Source organism: Cervus elaphus, chromosome 10 (assembly GCF_910594005.1).
Source record: "Cervus elaphus chromosome 10, mCerEla1.1, whole genome shotgun sequence".
In the NCBI taxonomy this organism is placed as follows: domain Eukaryota; kingdom Metazoa; phylum Chordata; class Mammalia; order Artiodactyla; family Cervidae; genus Cervus; species Cervus elaphus.
Genome location: NC_057824.1, coordinates 39547290 through 39559761, shown reverse-complemented (window position 1 = coordinate 39559761; position 12472 = coordinate 39547290). Strand labels below are relative to the sequence as shown.

Here is a 12472-nt window from a genome sequence, read left to right as displayed (position 1 = left end):
GCTGACCATGAGATACTTTTTCCACAAGTAATATTAGTTTGTAAAAGATATCTCCAAGGATAAGGAAAAAAGATTATGAAAACAAATTTCTGACTACATGTTTTAATTTTAGTCCATATATTTTGAGGCTTAATGCTTGTGAAAGATGAGAAAGTTAGCTAGCACAGCCTTCTATAATTCTTCCATTTGTTTAGTCTTGATTCTGTATTTAATTCAGTACTTGCATTAGTCCCTTTGCCACAGCTTCTCCATTCCGTAATTCTTCATTTTTATTTATCTCTTTAGTTACATGGTTTCTTTGTTCATTATCCTCCCTAAGAATTTGTGGGCAATGTATTATTTGAATTTTTGCATGTTTGAAAAAATGTCACCTTTCTTTATACTCAAAGGAGATCTTTGGGCTTAAGTCATTCTTTGCTCCAGAACTTGTGACAGTGCACCACTGTTTTTTGGCTTTGAATGTTACTGTGAAGTCTGAATTCAGGGTTTTCTTCTTTGTATATGTGCTTTTGCTGCCTTCATTCCTTCTTTATTCCCAAAGTTTTTGTATTGATTACTCCTTATTTTTTTTTTTTTTCCTGGGGCAGAATAAGCCCTTTTATTTTATATAGTCTCATCTTTATTTCAGAAAAGACTTCTTCTTGTTATAGTTACTGAATGCTTGTCTTTTTTTTTGTCTTCTCTAAAATCATAGCCATCTCCCCACCCCCAGTTTCATTTTGCGTGATTTCCTTTAGTGTTTAGTTCTGTGCTCCTCAAAACTAGTAAGCAAGCATAAGAATCACCTGGAGAGCTGGTACAAGCACAGCCTCCTCACCCCCCCTAGGTTCTACTTCAGTGGGAGTGGGTGGCACCTGATCATTGGTATCTCTGACCAGCTCCCAGGTTATGTTGATTGTGCAGGTCCACAGACCTCACCTTGACTAGCTCAGTAGTTTCAAATTTTTGGTCCTCGGGCCTGTTTATTCTCTCTCTGTTTTTCAAATTGAGGTATTTAATATAACTGACATGTAATGTGTTAGTTTCAGGTGCATAACATAATGGTTTATATATACTTTGCAGAATGATCACCACATTCTGATCTGTCAACAGTAAATCTATTAACACCCATTACCACACATAGTTACAAATACTTTTCTTGGGGTGAAAACTTACTTATACTCTCAGCTGCATTCAAATATAGAATACAGTATTGTAAACTATAGTCACCATACTGTACATCATATCCCCTCCCCAGGGCTTATTTATCTTACAGCTGGAAGTTTGTACCTTTTTACCACTCTCAGCCTGTTTGACCCACCCTCAGCTTCTGTACTCTTAAGGATTATTGAGGTCCTCAAAGAGCTTTATGAGTTTTATCTATTGATATCAAAACCGAGAAAATTTAGAAATATTTATTATCCTTTTTTGGGAGGTGTCATTTTATTTCTCCTTATATATAAATTCATCTTGGTTTTACAGTGTATTGTTGTAATAGTACTACTGTTATATTGGTGCACATTTCAGAACATTGTAAGATTTTATGACGGCTCTCCATTGTGGCGCACAGGCTTTCTCTGGTTGCGGTGAGCGGGAGCTTGGGTCTCTGGTTGTGGTGAGAGGGAGCAGAGTGTCTGGTTGCCATGCGTGAGCTTTTTTTGTTGTGGCCCAAGGGCTTCTCTGGTTGTGGAGCGTGGGCTCTAGAGGTCGCGGGCTCAGCAGCTGTGCCCCTCGGGTTCTTTGTTTGTGGTTACGTGGGCTTAGTTGCCCCGAGGCATGGGGTATTTTAGTTTCCTGACCAGGGCTTGAACCCATGTCCCCTGCATTCCTTTTTTATTGGAGTATAGTCGATTTACATATTAATTCTTTTAAAAGTAACTATATTGAACTTAGCACATATAAACAAATATTGAACTTAGCACATATAAACATCTTAATGAAAAAATAACTTTCCAAAGCAATCAGAAATTTTTACTTAGAGTGGCGTTCTTTTATAGTTTGTAAATCTCTTTAACATGTAGCTAAATGATAGATAACTTTTGCTTTTTCTTGCTTGTGGAATGTAGCCTCTGGAGAGTTCTGTTTTACATTTGAGAGATAATAAAAGTGAGAGGGGAAAATGGAATTTTTTTAAAAATAGTTTTGAATTTTTGAACCACCCAAAGGGGGTTCCTGGGGACTCTTAAAGGTCCCCAGACCAAACTTTGAGAACTTCTGCTTTGTACTAATGCTTCGTTTTTTTTGTTTTTTAAGGATAATTCTTTCTTAAGTTGGTTTGTAAGAGATTTGATGGCATGTATCTTAAAGCCTTTTGTGTTTCAGGTGACTTACTGAGTAACCTGTTGCAGAGTCCTAGTTCAGCCAAACTGTTGAATCAGCCAATCCCCATTCTTGATGCGGAGAGTGAGTATATCTGTTCCCTGGCCTTGGAGTGCCTGGCCCATCTCTTCAGTTGGATTCCTCTGTCTGCCAGCATCACCCCGTCCCTCCTTACCACCATCTTCCACTTTGCGCGCTTTGGCTGTGACATCCGGGCCAGAAAGATGGCATCAGTTAACGGCAGCAGCCAGAACTGTGTGTTGGGTCAAGAGCGAGGCCGGCTGGGGGTCCTGGCCATGTCCTGCATCAATGAACTCATGTCCAAGAACTGTGTGCCTATGGAATTCGAGGAGTACTTACTGCGTATGTTCCAGCAGACTTTCTACCTCCTGCAGAAAATCACCAAGGATAACAATGCCCACACAGTGAAGAGCAGGCTAGAAGAACTCGATGAGAGGTAATGAAAACAGATGTGGCTTCGGCTGTGCCCCAAGAACGGGCCTTGACTGTTGATCACGTTGTGCTGCATTGTGTCCGTAATCCTCTTTGGTTTCAGAATCTGGGGCTCCTGGTGAGGAACGGAGAGGTAGGTATGTACCAGTAAGTCTGAGCTTAGCCAGGAGGGCTCGGGTGGTTAAGGGAAATAAGTTGAGGAGGAAAAGCGATTGTACATTGTACAGGTTGGTTGTCTTCTTTGCCCGTCCATCTCCTGTCCGCCCTTCCTCCCTCGTCCGCCCTCTTCCTCACTCTTGCCTGCAGGTCTGAGGTGGTGCAGGATCGGGGACCGCTGCTCAGGCAGAGCCAAGCCCAGGAGAGGAGGCCCGTGGAGGTACAGGAGTGACCCTCGCCCTTCCTCGCTTGGTGTTGCTTCTTGGTTCTGACTGTTTGACTTTTCCCAAGTGAACGTCATGCAGTGTGTAGGAATGTTGTCACTGTTGTAAGTTTTACACCACTGGCAAGGTTTCCTCAGAAGAGAGGGGCGATGTTCATGTGGGCAGACATCTGTGTTTCTTGGTTACTCTCCTCTTGAAAGCAGCCTAAAGTCACTTCGCCTGTCTTTGTTAAGGACTCAGATGACTCCACAGTGAGCTGAGGCACCGACTCCTTGTTTATTTCCCTTACAGATGATGTCATTTATGAATCTTACAGTGTTCATTCATGTGATGCTACTGCTGTGTAAAAACAAGGGAAGATTGGAAGCTTATATATTAAGAGCATTAATTTGACCATTCAGAAAGTTTCAAGCAGATAAATTGTATTGAATTAGTAAATATTTCTAGATTGCCTGGGAGCAAAAGTCGTTAGTATTTTAATCAATTTTCCTTGGTTTGTTTTTGTTGTTAAGCTATACAGAGTTAAGCCGTTTTCCTTTTCCTTAGAGTAAGCAGTGGGACATAAAGTCAGGTGCCTAAAGTCAAGACGCTTCTAGTCCTTTTTAAATTTAGCAAGTTTGACAAGTTTTTCTGAAGTTGAAAAAAATTGGTATGTAAGAGTATTTTGGTTTGGTTCATCGTGAACAAGCTTTCTGTGAAATTTTCTTTGTATATTCACAAAGGAACTCATAATCTGATATGGTAATATGTGGGTTTATTTTGCATTATTTGATAATGGCTTTCTGTCTGAATTCAAAGGTATCAGCTTTCAAACACACAGCTGTATATGTTTATATCCTTTCTAGCTTTGGTTAAGTAAGGCTGTATCTTCATATGGTTAAAAAAAACCCAACAGTTAACCTAGCAGCTTACACCAAGCATCAAATAGATATCAGTTGTATTGACTTTCACTTGTAGTCTAATGTCTGTTACGGCTTACATTCGGGTGGTATAAAAATGTCATCATGGATGATGTATACTGATTTTGTCACATGTAACTTTTGTGCTCTTGGTTTTATATTTTAATCCTATGCTTCCTCTTGCCCTGTGAAAGCTGAGAGGTGCCTGGAAGCAGAAAGGTGACATGAACAATCCTGTGTGCTTGCTTCCTGGCTCTTGGGTCCCTTCCCCTAATTCTAAACAGCTAAGTCCTCTCTCAGTTGTTTAGGAGCTACTTAACCCCAGGTTTCTTGCCTCTCTTCTGCTTTTTTTTTTCTAACTTTCTACTGCTCATTAGCACCTGTACCAGAAGGTGGGCAAGGGAAAGAAAATGAGGTGAAATAAAATCAGAGTGTTAGCTGCCAAACAGTCTTGCCTGTATTCTTTTTTAAAATTGAGTTGGAGATGAAAATAAAATTGAGATTGTGTGTTACATGACCTACGACTTTTCCTTATTCTTTTATGGGTGGTAGGGAATTGAGTACATCTTCCTAAAGAGCAGCGAAATGGTTGACAGCTTTGAGTAACCACATCAAAATGTAATAAGCAGAGCAAGGAATGAAGAGTTCCTGCTCTTGAGTCTTAGTGATTGAAGGCCTCAGAGAGAAGTTCTTTTGTACTTTGCCATCTCTAAGAACAGTTGATTGGTGCCTTACTGTTTTTTAAGTGTTTGGCCCCATGGTCCTTATCAAACAAAGTAATTTTTTTTTTAAAGCTTCAGATAAACTTACCTGTGTGTGGCAGCCACACAGACAGATTGGTCACCCTCAGGTGCTAGGTCCCAGGAGCAATTTGGGACGTTTATTGATGGGCTAGTTTTGCTCTTTTCAGGACTAGTCTTCTTCCCCCTTATTATCTCATATATCTTTGCTTTAAACAAAAAGCCAGCTTTTTGCAGTTATGAGTTTCAGAATTGCTTTTAGCCAACATATAATTTTTGGCTAAGGCCAAGTTTACCTTTTTTAATCAGTCTCTGAAATGTGTTTTATGGAGGTACACCCATCTCATTTTCTAATCACCTTTTGGTATTGAGGGGCTTATAATGACAGTTTCTGAAATGTGAGAGTGATGACGTGCTGTGTATTTAATAACAGACATCTCTTATCCTTACAGCTGTGACCCACACTCCTCTGTGAAATGATTTTTGAATACAAATGAATTGGGAACTCCCTGTGATGTGAAAAGAAAGAGCACTGGATTGGGAGTGGATGGTGGTCCCATTCTTCCATGAGCTGGCTGAGTGACCTTGGGCCAGTCACTTTGTCTCTCTGGGCCTCATCTGTAAAATGAAGCATCGCTAAATTGTCCCTGAGTCTTGTCCAGCTCGAACAGCCCTCCTCCCTTCTGAAATTTTTTAGAATGGATTGGGATGTGCTGTGTTTAACTAGCACCAGAGCTAGAGGGTGGGGAAAAACATGAACATTGGGTTGCAAGCTTGAGTAGATCTTACCTGGATGCCATGCCTTTTGTATAGCCTTGTTTTGTTTTGAGGTTTGTAGCACATTCGTTTTGATATTTTGGCCTCCTAGCAAAGAAAACCAGCCCTCCAGACGTGCCACATTGAAATGACAGCTGATCCGCCCATCGACCTTTTTAGTACTATTTCCTTTCCCTTTAATTGGGTCATAACACCGAGTTAGCAAATGTGAGGATGCTAGCTTATAAGATGCCTTAGTAGATGGTGTCTGAGGATTAAAGTTGCTTTTCTGCTATGTTTCAGGTGGTAATGGAATGAAGGGTTGCCTGACCTGTAGGTAATTGTTGCAGGCCTTTATATTTTTAACTGCAAATATGTTATAAATCTGTATAGTTTTGTACTGAAAGAAATTTGGATTGAATTGAATTCTTCTCTAAGGAGGTGACTGAGTTTCTCACTGTCGCCTTTTGTCTTCTTGTCTTCTCTAGCTACATCGAGAAGTTTACTGACTTTCTGCGGCTCTTTGTGAGTGTTCACCTAAGGAGAATCGAGTCCTACTCCCAGTTCCCTGTGGTGGAGTTTTTGACACTTTTGTTCAAGTACACATTTCATCAGGTAAAGCACTGGAATGACCCATATCCATCCCTTTCCCACCCAAGAAGCCCACTTTGTTATTTTGGGGAGAAAGAACTTTATTTTATCTTGAGAATATTTACGTAGTGCTTACTATATGAAGATGAACACCTTTATCCTTCATAACAACCCTATGAGGTAGGTATTATTATCATCCCCATTTTACAGATAAAGAAACTGAGGCACAAAGAATAACTTGCTGAGGGTCTTAGAGTTAGTAAGCAGTGTAGCCAGAATTTGAACCCCCTAGGGCCTTTAGCTGTAGTCTGTAGCCGTCACTAAACCTTCCCACAAGGAGACGGTAGTGTAGCTCTCAGGAATTCAGTTTTGGTGGATCCAGTTGTTTCCCTCATTCAGCAGTTGTTTTTTGAGCTCCTATTGTATTTCCTCTTAAGCCAAGTCCTTTCTTTTCATTAGAATTTATATTTTGGTGACCCAGTATTTTTTATTTCTGTTTATATTTTAGCAACTTTATTGAGATAGAATTTATTTGCTAAGCAATTCACCCATTGTAATTGTACGATTCAGTGGTGTTTGGTAGACGTATAGACTTGGGCAGCCATCATCACAGTGCCGTTTTAGACCTTTCAGTCATGCCCTTTCACTTGTGCGCATTTGCATGTCTTTTTTTTCCCTTTCATATAACTGCCTTTGTGTTTTTAAACTTTGTTTTGGGGTATAGACGATTAACAATGTTATAATAGTTTCAGGTAGACAGCGTAGAGACTCAGTGATACATATCCACTCATCCATTCTCCCCCAAACTGCTCTCCCATCTAGGCTGCCGTGTAACGTTGAGCAGAGTTCCCTGTGCTGTACAGTAGGGCCTTGTTACGTGTCCTTTTTAAAATAAGCTTTTTGGGGAGTTCCTGGTGGTTAGGATTCTGGGTTTTTACTGCCATGGCCTGGGTTCAGTCTGTGGTCAGGGGAATTGAGGTTCCGCAAACCTCAAGGTGCAGACTACCCCGCTCCCTTCCAAAGCTTTTTGTTGAAGGGTTACACACATAAAGAAGTGTGTAAATCATACGTGTACAGCTTCATGAGGTTTCCCAAAATGAACAAAGATTTCCCAGGTAACCACCACCCAAGTCAAGAAATAGAATGTTACCAGAATCCCAGAAATCCCCTCATGTCCTTCCCAAATCTTCCCCAGTTCTGACTTCAGCAGATGAGTTGTGCCTGTTTTAGAACTTCTCTAATTGGAAGCATACAATATAGATTTGTTTGACTTTTTTCATTCAACATTATGTTTATGAACTTCATCTGTGTTGTGTGTGGCAGGAGTTTGCTCTCACTGTTTTATAGGAAGTCATTAGAAAAGCGACGCCACTGCCGATTTGGGCTACTTCCAGTTTCTGGTGGTCATGAGTCATGCAGTAAACGTTTTTGTGCCTGCCTTTGGTGACATGCGTAACTCCTTCTGTTGGTGTGTACTAGGAATGGAACTGCTAGGTCAGGGTGGGCATCTGATGTTATAAGTAGTCATTTTGGTAGTTTGAAACATGTAACTTCATGAGGCTAGAGGAGAGGCAAGGGTGGAGGCTGGGAGGGGTGTGTGAATGTAATAGGGGATTTGGATGGGTACGGGTGGAGGAGAAGGAGGTTAAAGAATTGATGAGATGTCTGATAGAGGGGCCAGTGAGCTCAGAGCTAGGAGGAAGCCAGCTGAGCTCAGCAGGGCTAAGATGGGACAGAGGGGTGATGAGATATAGGAGGGTGAGCATGTAGGAGAGAAATATCAGAAATGGGAGAGTTTTGATGTCGATCTGGAGAAACTGGAAAGAGAATCAGGAAAAAAGGAAGGCTTTGACTGATACTTTAGAATAAGTGCAGTAGACATGAGAGAAAAGGAACCAGTGCTGGGGGCAGAAAGAAGGGGTTTATTTGGGAAAACAGAATGAAGTATCATATCGCTTTGTTCTCTATGTAAAATGGGGTCTTTTTAAGATATATGTTATAGAAGAAAGCTTAAAAAAATGTTCTAAGTATGCATGTCTAATGACTACTTCTTTGGGTATTTGAGCTCTGGTTATTTGTAATAGGCCTTTGTCCTTGGACAAGTCTTTTAAATTTCTAAGGAGTTAGCCTGCAGGGGGGGCATCTTTTTTTTTTTTTGGACTAAGCTGGGTCTTCCTTGCCACACGAGGGCTTTCTCCACTTGCAGTGAGTGAGGGCTACTCTGTAGTTGTGGTGCAAGGGCTTCTCATTGCACAACACAGGCTCTCGAGCATGTGGGCTTAGTAGTTGTGGCTCATGGACTTAGTTGCCCCGTGGCATGTGGAATCTTTGTGGACCAGGGATTGAACCTGTGCCCCCTGCTTTGGCTGGTGGATTCTCAAACATCGAACCACAAGGAAAGTCCTCTGGTTCTCTTTTTGTTCCTTATTTTGTCACCTTAGCAGGTGACTTTACTTCTGAGCCTTGGTTTCTTTAATCTGTAAAATGGAAAGAAGAAAAATATCTCTCCATTTTCCAGGACTGTTGTGAAGGTCAAATAGAACAAATGCAAATGGAAACAGTTCCCTGGAGAAAGGAGTAGTGGTATCATTAGTTTCTAAAGGCTCTTGCCAGTTGGTCTTTGGTGACTAACTGGCTCTGGAGTCTGAGGAGTAAATCTGAGTATGGGTACATTTTAGAAAGGGTCTGTGAGGGCTCTGCAGAGTTGACACCAAAAGTGTGGTCAGCCTATCCACCTTTATGATCTTACCATTCTGTGCCCAGAGCAGTCGTCAAAGGCCAGATTGTGGGCGGCACAGGAGGCCTCACGTGGGGTCTGTAGATGTGGATGGGAACCATGGTGTTTTAGGTCCTGAAGAGGGTGTATCTGTCCAACTTTTCTTCCAGCCTCAAGCCACATAGTAAATCCTCAATTCAAAGGCATGAGAAGGATGTAATTGTGAAGCACTTTGACATAGCCATTAGCTCTTGGCTTTTCTCAGAAGCCACATGTGTCTGATCAGTTATGTTTTTTGGTGAGGGAGCAGGTAGGTATTGCTTTTCAAATCAAGGAAGTGTGACTGGGTAAGCTCCTGACAGGAAGCACAGCACACTGCAGCCAGGACAAGGCTCATCTGCTGGCTGCCAGTCTAGTGTCTGTCCACAGGCTACCCATATTGTTTGCACATGGCTTATTGTGTGTTTTTTCCTGCTTATTCTTCTGATTTATTTTGTGCTTTGAGGAGGGCCTGGCCAGTGGTCCTGATTGAGCTGTTAGCAGTCTAGTTCCAGGGCAGCCCTGTGCGTTATGAGTGGAGTCTGCCACTTTAAAAAACAAAAGTTTACATATTTGACTGTGTTGAGTCTTAGTTGTGGCATGCGGGCTCTCCGTTGCGGCACATGGGCTTCTCTAGTTGTGTAGCACGGGCTCCAGAGCCCCCAGGCTTAATTGCCACACAATATCTGGGATCTTAGTTCCCTGGGATCAAATCCAAGTCCCCTGCATTAGAAGGTGGATTCTTAACCACTGACCACCAGGGAAGTCCCTTTCCCCTTTTTTTTAAGTTTATAGCTTTTCTGTCTTAGACTCGGCCTGGGTATAGAACTTCACTGTACACCACCACCATTGTCATAAGTTACCTCTTGGACAAATTCTATACCTGCCTATGTAAACTTCTGGATTGTCTGGGATCAGAAATGGAAGGAAGCTGATCTAAGAAGATAGTGGTATTATTTCTTGCCATATCTAATCCTGCCATCAATGATGTAGTTGAATGATGTAATAACAAGTAAAATGAAGGAGTTCTTGTAGGTAGCAAGGATTTGAGGGGATACATAAGGGTTGGGGGTTGGGGGTGCCACAGATGAAACTGAATATGTATGAGGAGGACTATATACTGCAGAAAAGAGTGCCTGGATTTTGCAAAACTCCTGAGAAAGTGCAGTGGTCCAGATGCTAGGACCCTACAAAGACTTGTTCTCTTCTCACTTTGTCCTTATCAAAACTCACAGCAGAGGTTGCTGTTAGCCTGTTTGACACATCTACTTTGCAGATAAGCCGGAGCCTGCGGGTCAGACTTAACGAGCTCACTTAGTCTGTCATGTAGGAAGACTGCAAGTGTTTGTTTCCTAATGTTCAGATGTGTAAACTTGTCACTTAGAAGCCACTGAAACTTAGTTTTGGTTTTGTAATAGTACATAGTGGAAAGAGCATTGGCTGGGGGAGTAAAGAGAGCTGCTCCTATCCCTGACATTGAACGTATCTCTGGATCTCAATTTCTTTTTCTCTGAAGCAGATTTGAATCAGAGGATCAGTGAGAACTCTCCACATCACAGTCTCAGAGTTCAAGATAGGTGTTCTCTTGGCTTATTTTGTAAATTGGTTTGTTCTGCATAATATCTCCTTAATGATATGTTCCATGGACCCTTGTTAGTTCAGCAGGGCCCAATCGTGAAGACCAAATAAAAGACACCAATTGTGGTTATTACCAAGAAGTCGAGGGAACCTACGCTTATGGTCGTAGAGTTCTGGTGGAAGTAAACACTGGTGGGTGTGTTTCTAAGGAGTAGTTACATTAAGTAATTTCATTGTCTGGATTTCTTTTGCACCATAGCCTACTCATGAAGGTTACTTCTCTTGTTTGGATATCTGGACGCTCTTTTTGGACTATCTGACAAGTAAAATTAAAAGCCGACTGGGAGACAAGGAAGCAGTTCTCAACAGGTAAACCACAGAAACATTGATAACTAGAAATAGACATTTTGGTCAGTTTCTCTTGTGGCCTAAAGAGTCTGCCACGCTGTCAGACCGTTTTAGTGAAACTGAGTCACATAAGCTGTTTAGGTAGTAATGCCATTGAGCATTCTCTTGTCTTCCCCTTAGATACCTCATTTTTAAAAAACATTTTCCTGATTAAAAAGTAATATGTATTAAGTTTTTAGGTATGATAATGCTTTTGTGGCCCCTTCTCCCCCATGACCCTTACTTTAGAGATATAAGTTGAAGTATTTATTGGATTAAATGATACGGCATCTGAGATTTGGTTTAAAATAATTCCCTGGGGCTAGTGGGGGAAGTGGGTTGACCGTGTGTTGACAATTGATGTTGAACTTAGTTGATAGGAACTTGGAGTTCATTATATCCTCACTTCTTTTGTATGTGCTTGAAAATTTACTAAATAATGAATACTTGTCAGGGAAAAAGTGTTTATTTTAAAAACTAGCAAAGATAGAAAAATATAAAGAAGATACGTTTTCTATAATCTCACAATCCAGGGATAATTAGTTTTGTACTTCTTGTTATAGTTTAGAAACAGAAAATGGGGAAATGTTTTTTCCCCACATTTCTCAAGCCCATTTTTCTTGTTTGCAGGCAGAAAGTATGTTTCCTGTACACTGTAGTCCTTATATATCTAACTATTTGAAGCTAATATATCTAGAGTGCTCAGCACATTACAAATGCTCAGTAAATAGTATCAGTGGTGGATGGTAGAGATAGTGAACACCTCTCTCCTAGAGTGCCAAATGGAGGTGGTGAGGAGAACTCCATCTGGAGAGAGTTGGACTGAACTTCTTAAAACCCTTTCCATTCCTGAGGCTTGAAGAGTTTTTAAAATTCTAAATGGTATTTTCATTCCACGTTTAAGCATTTGCACTTTCATTCCCCAAACTATTTTTATGATTGCAAAATAGCTTCCAGCTTGTTATGGTGTCAGGTCACATGTGGTTCTGGGTAGTGTATTTGTGTATCGGAAACCTTCTTACACAACAGTAGATCCTGTTTTTGGTGAACTTGCCAACTGTGAGTAATTGTGTTGTTGAATGAGATTCTTCAAAGAAGAGGCGCTTCCGCCAGATTCTCTGTCTTGTACGCTGAGCAGTCGCGTCCTTTGCTTCTGGGACTGTGCCTGATTTTGCTATGTTTAAGTGGTTAGATGGTCTTTCACATCGCTCAGACTTTTTGGAAGAATAAGCTGAGGAAATGATCGGCACGAAAATGCTTTTAAAAGCACAGTAGAAATGTGCTTTAGGTGAGGAGAATACAGTGTTGTTCCACCGAGAAATACTTGTACTGATTGTTGCACCAATAGAAGGAGCAGTGGTGCAGTTTAAATTCCTTTTCTGCTTCATGGTAGCAGTGTTACTTTTGGTCAAGTCATATCGTAATCACATTTCCTCTTGCAAAATGAGCATACTAATACCTCTCTTGCAGAATGGCTAGGATTCAAGGAAATCGTGTTATATAAATAAAATACCTGGCATAGTATTGATCACATGTTAGGCACTCAATGGATGGTCACTGTAATGACCACACAGTAATAATAAGTCACAGAAGATGTTGCTGTAGTTTGACTGAGGTGGTGATTGTGGAGTTAAG

The 12472-nt window shown here is 41.1% G+C and overlaps 1 protein-coding gene across 2 annotated transcripts in view; it reads left to right on the top strand.

The window, feature by feature from the left end:
* XPO6 (exportin 6) overlaps positions 1 to 12472 on the top strand; it is a 109272-nt gene that overhangs the window by 52384 nt on the left and 44416 nt on the right. For both annotated transcript variants that reach the window (XM_043914582.1, XM_043914581.1), the window contains exons 7-9: positions 2302 to 2755; positions 6015 to 6141; positions 10710 to 10819. In XM_043914582.1, coding sequence (XP_043770517.1) covers positions 2302 to 2755; positions 6015 to 6141; positions 10710 to 10819 — 691 coding nt within the window. The remainder of the gene's footprint in view (positions 1 to 2301; positions 2756 to 6014; positions 6142 to 10709; positions 10820 to 12472) is intronic.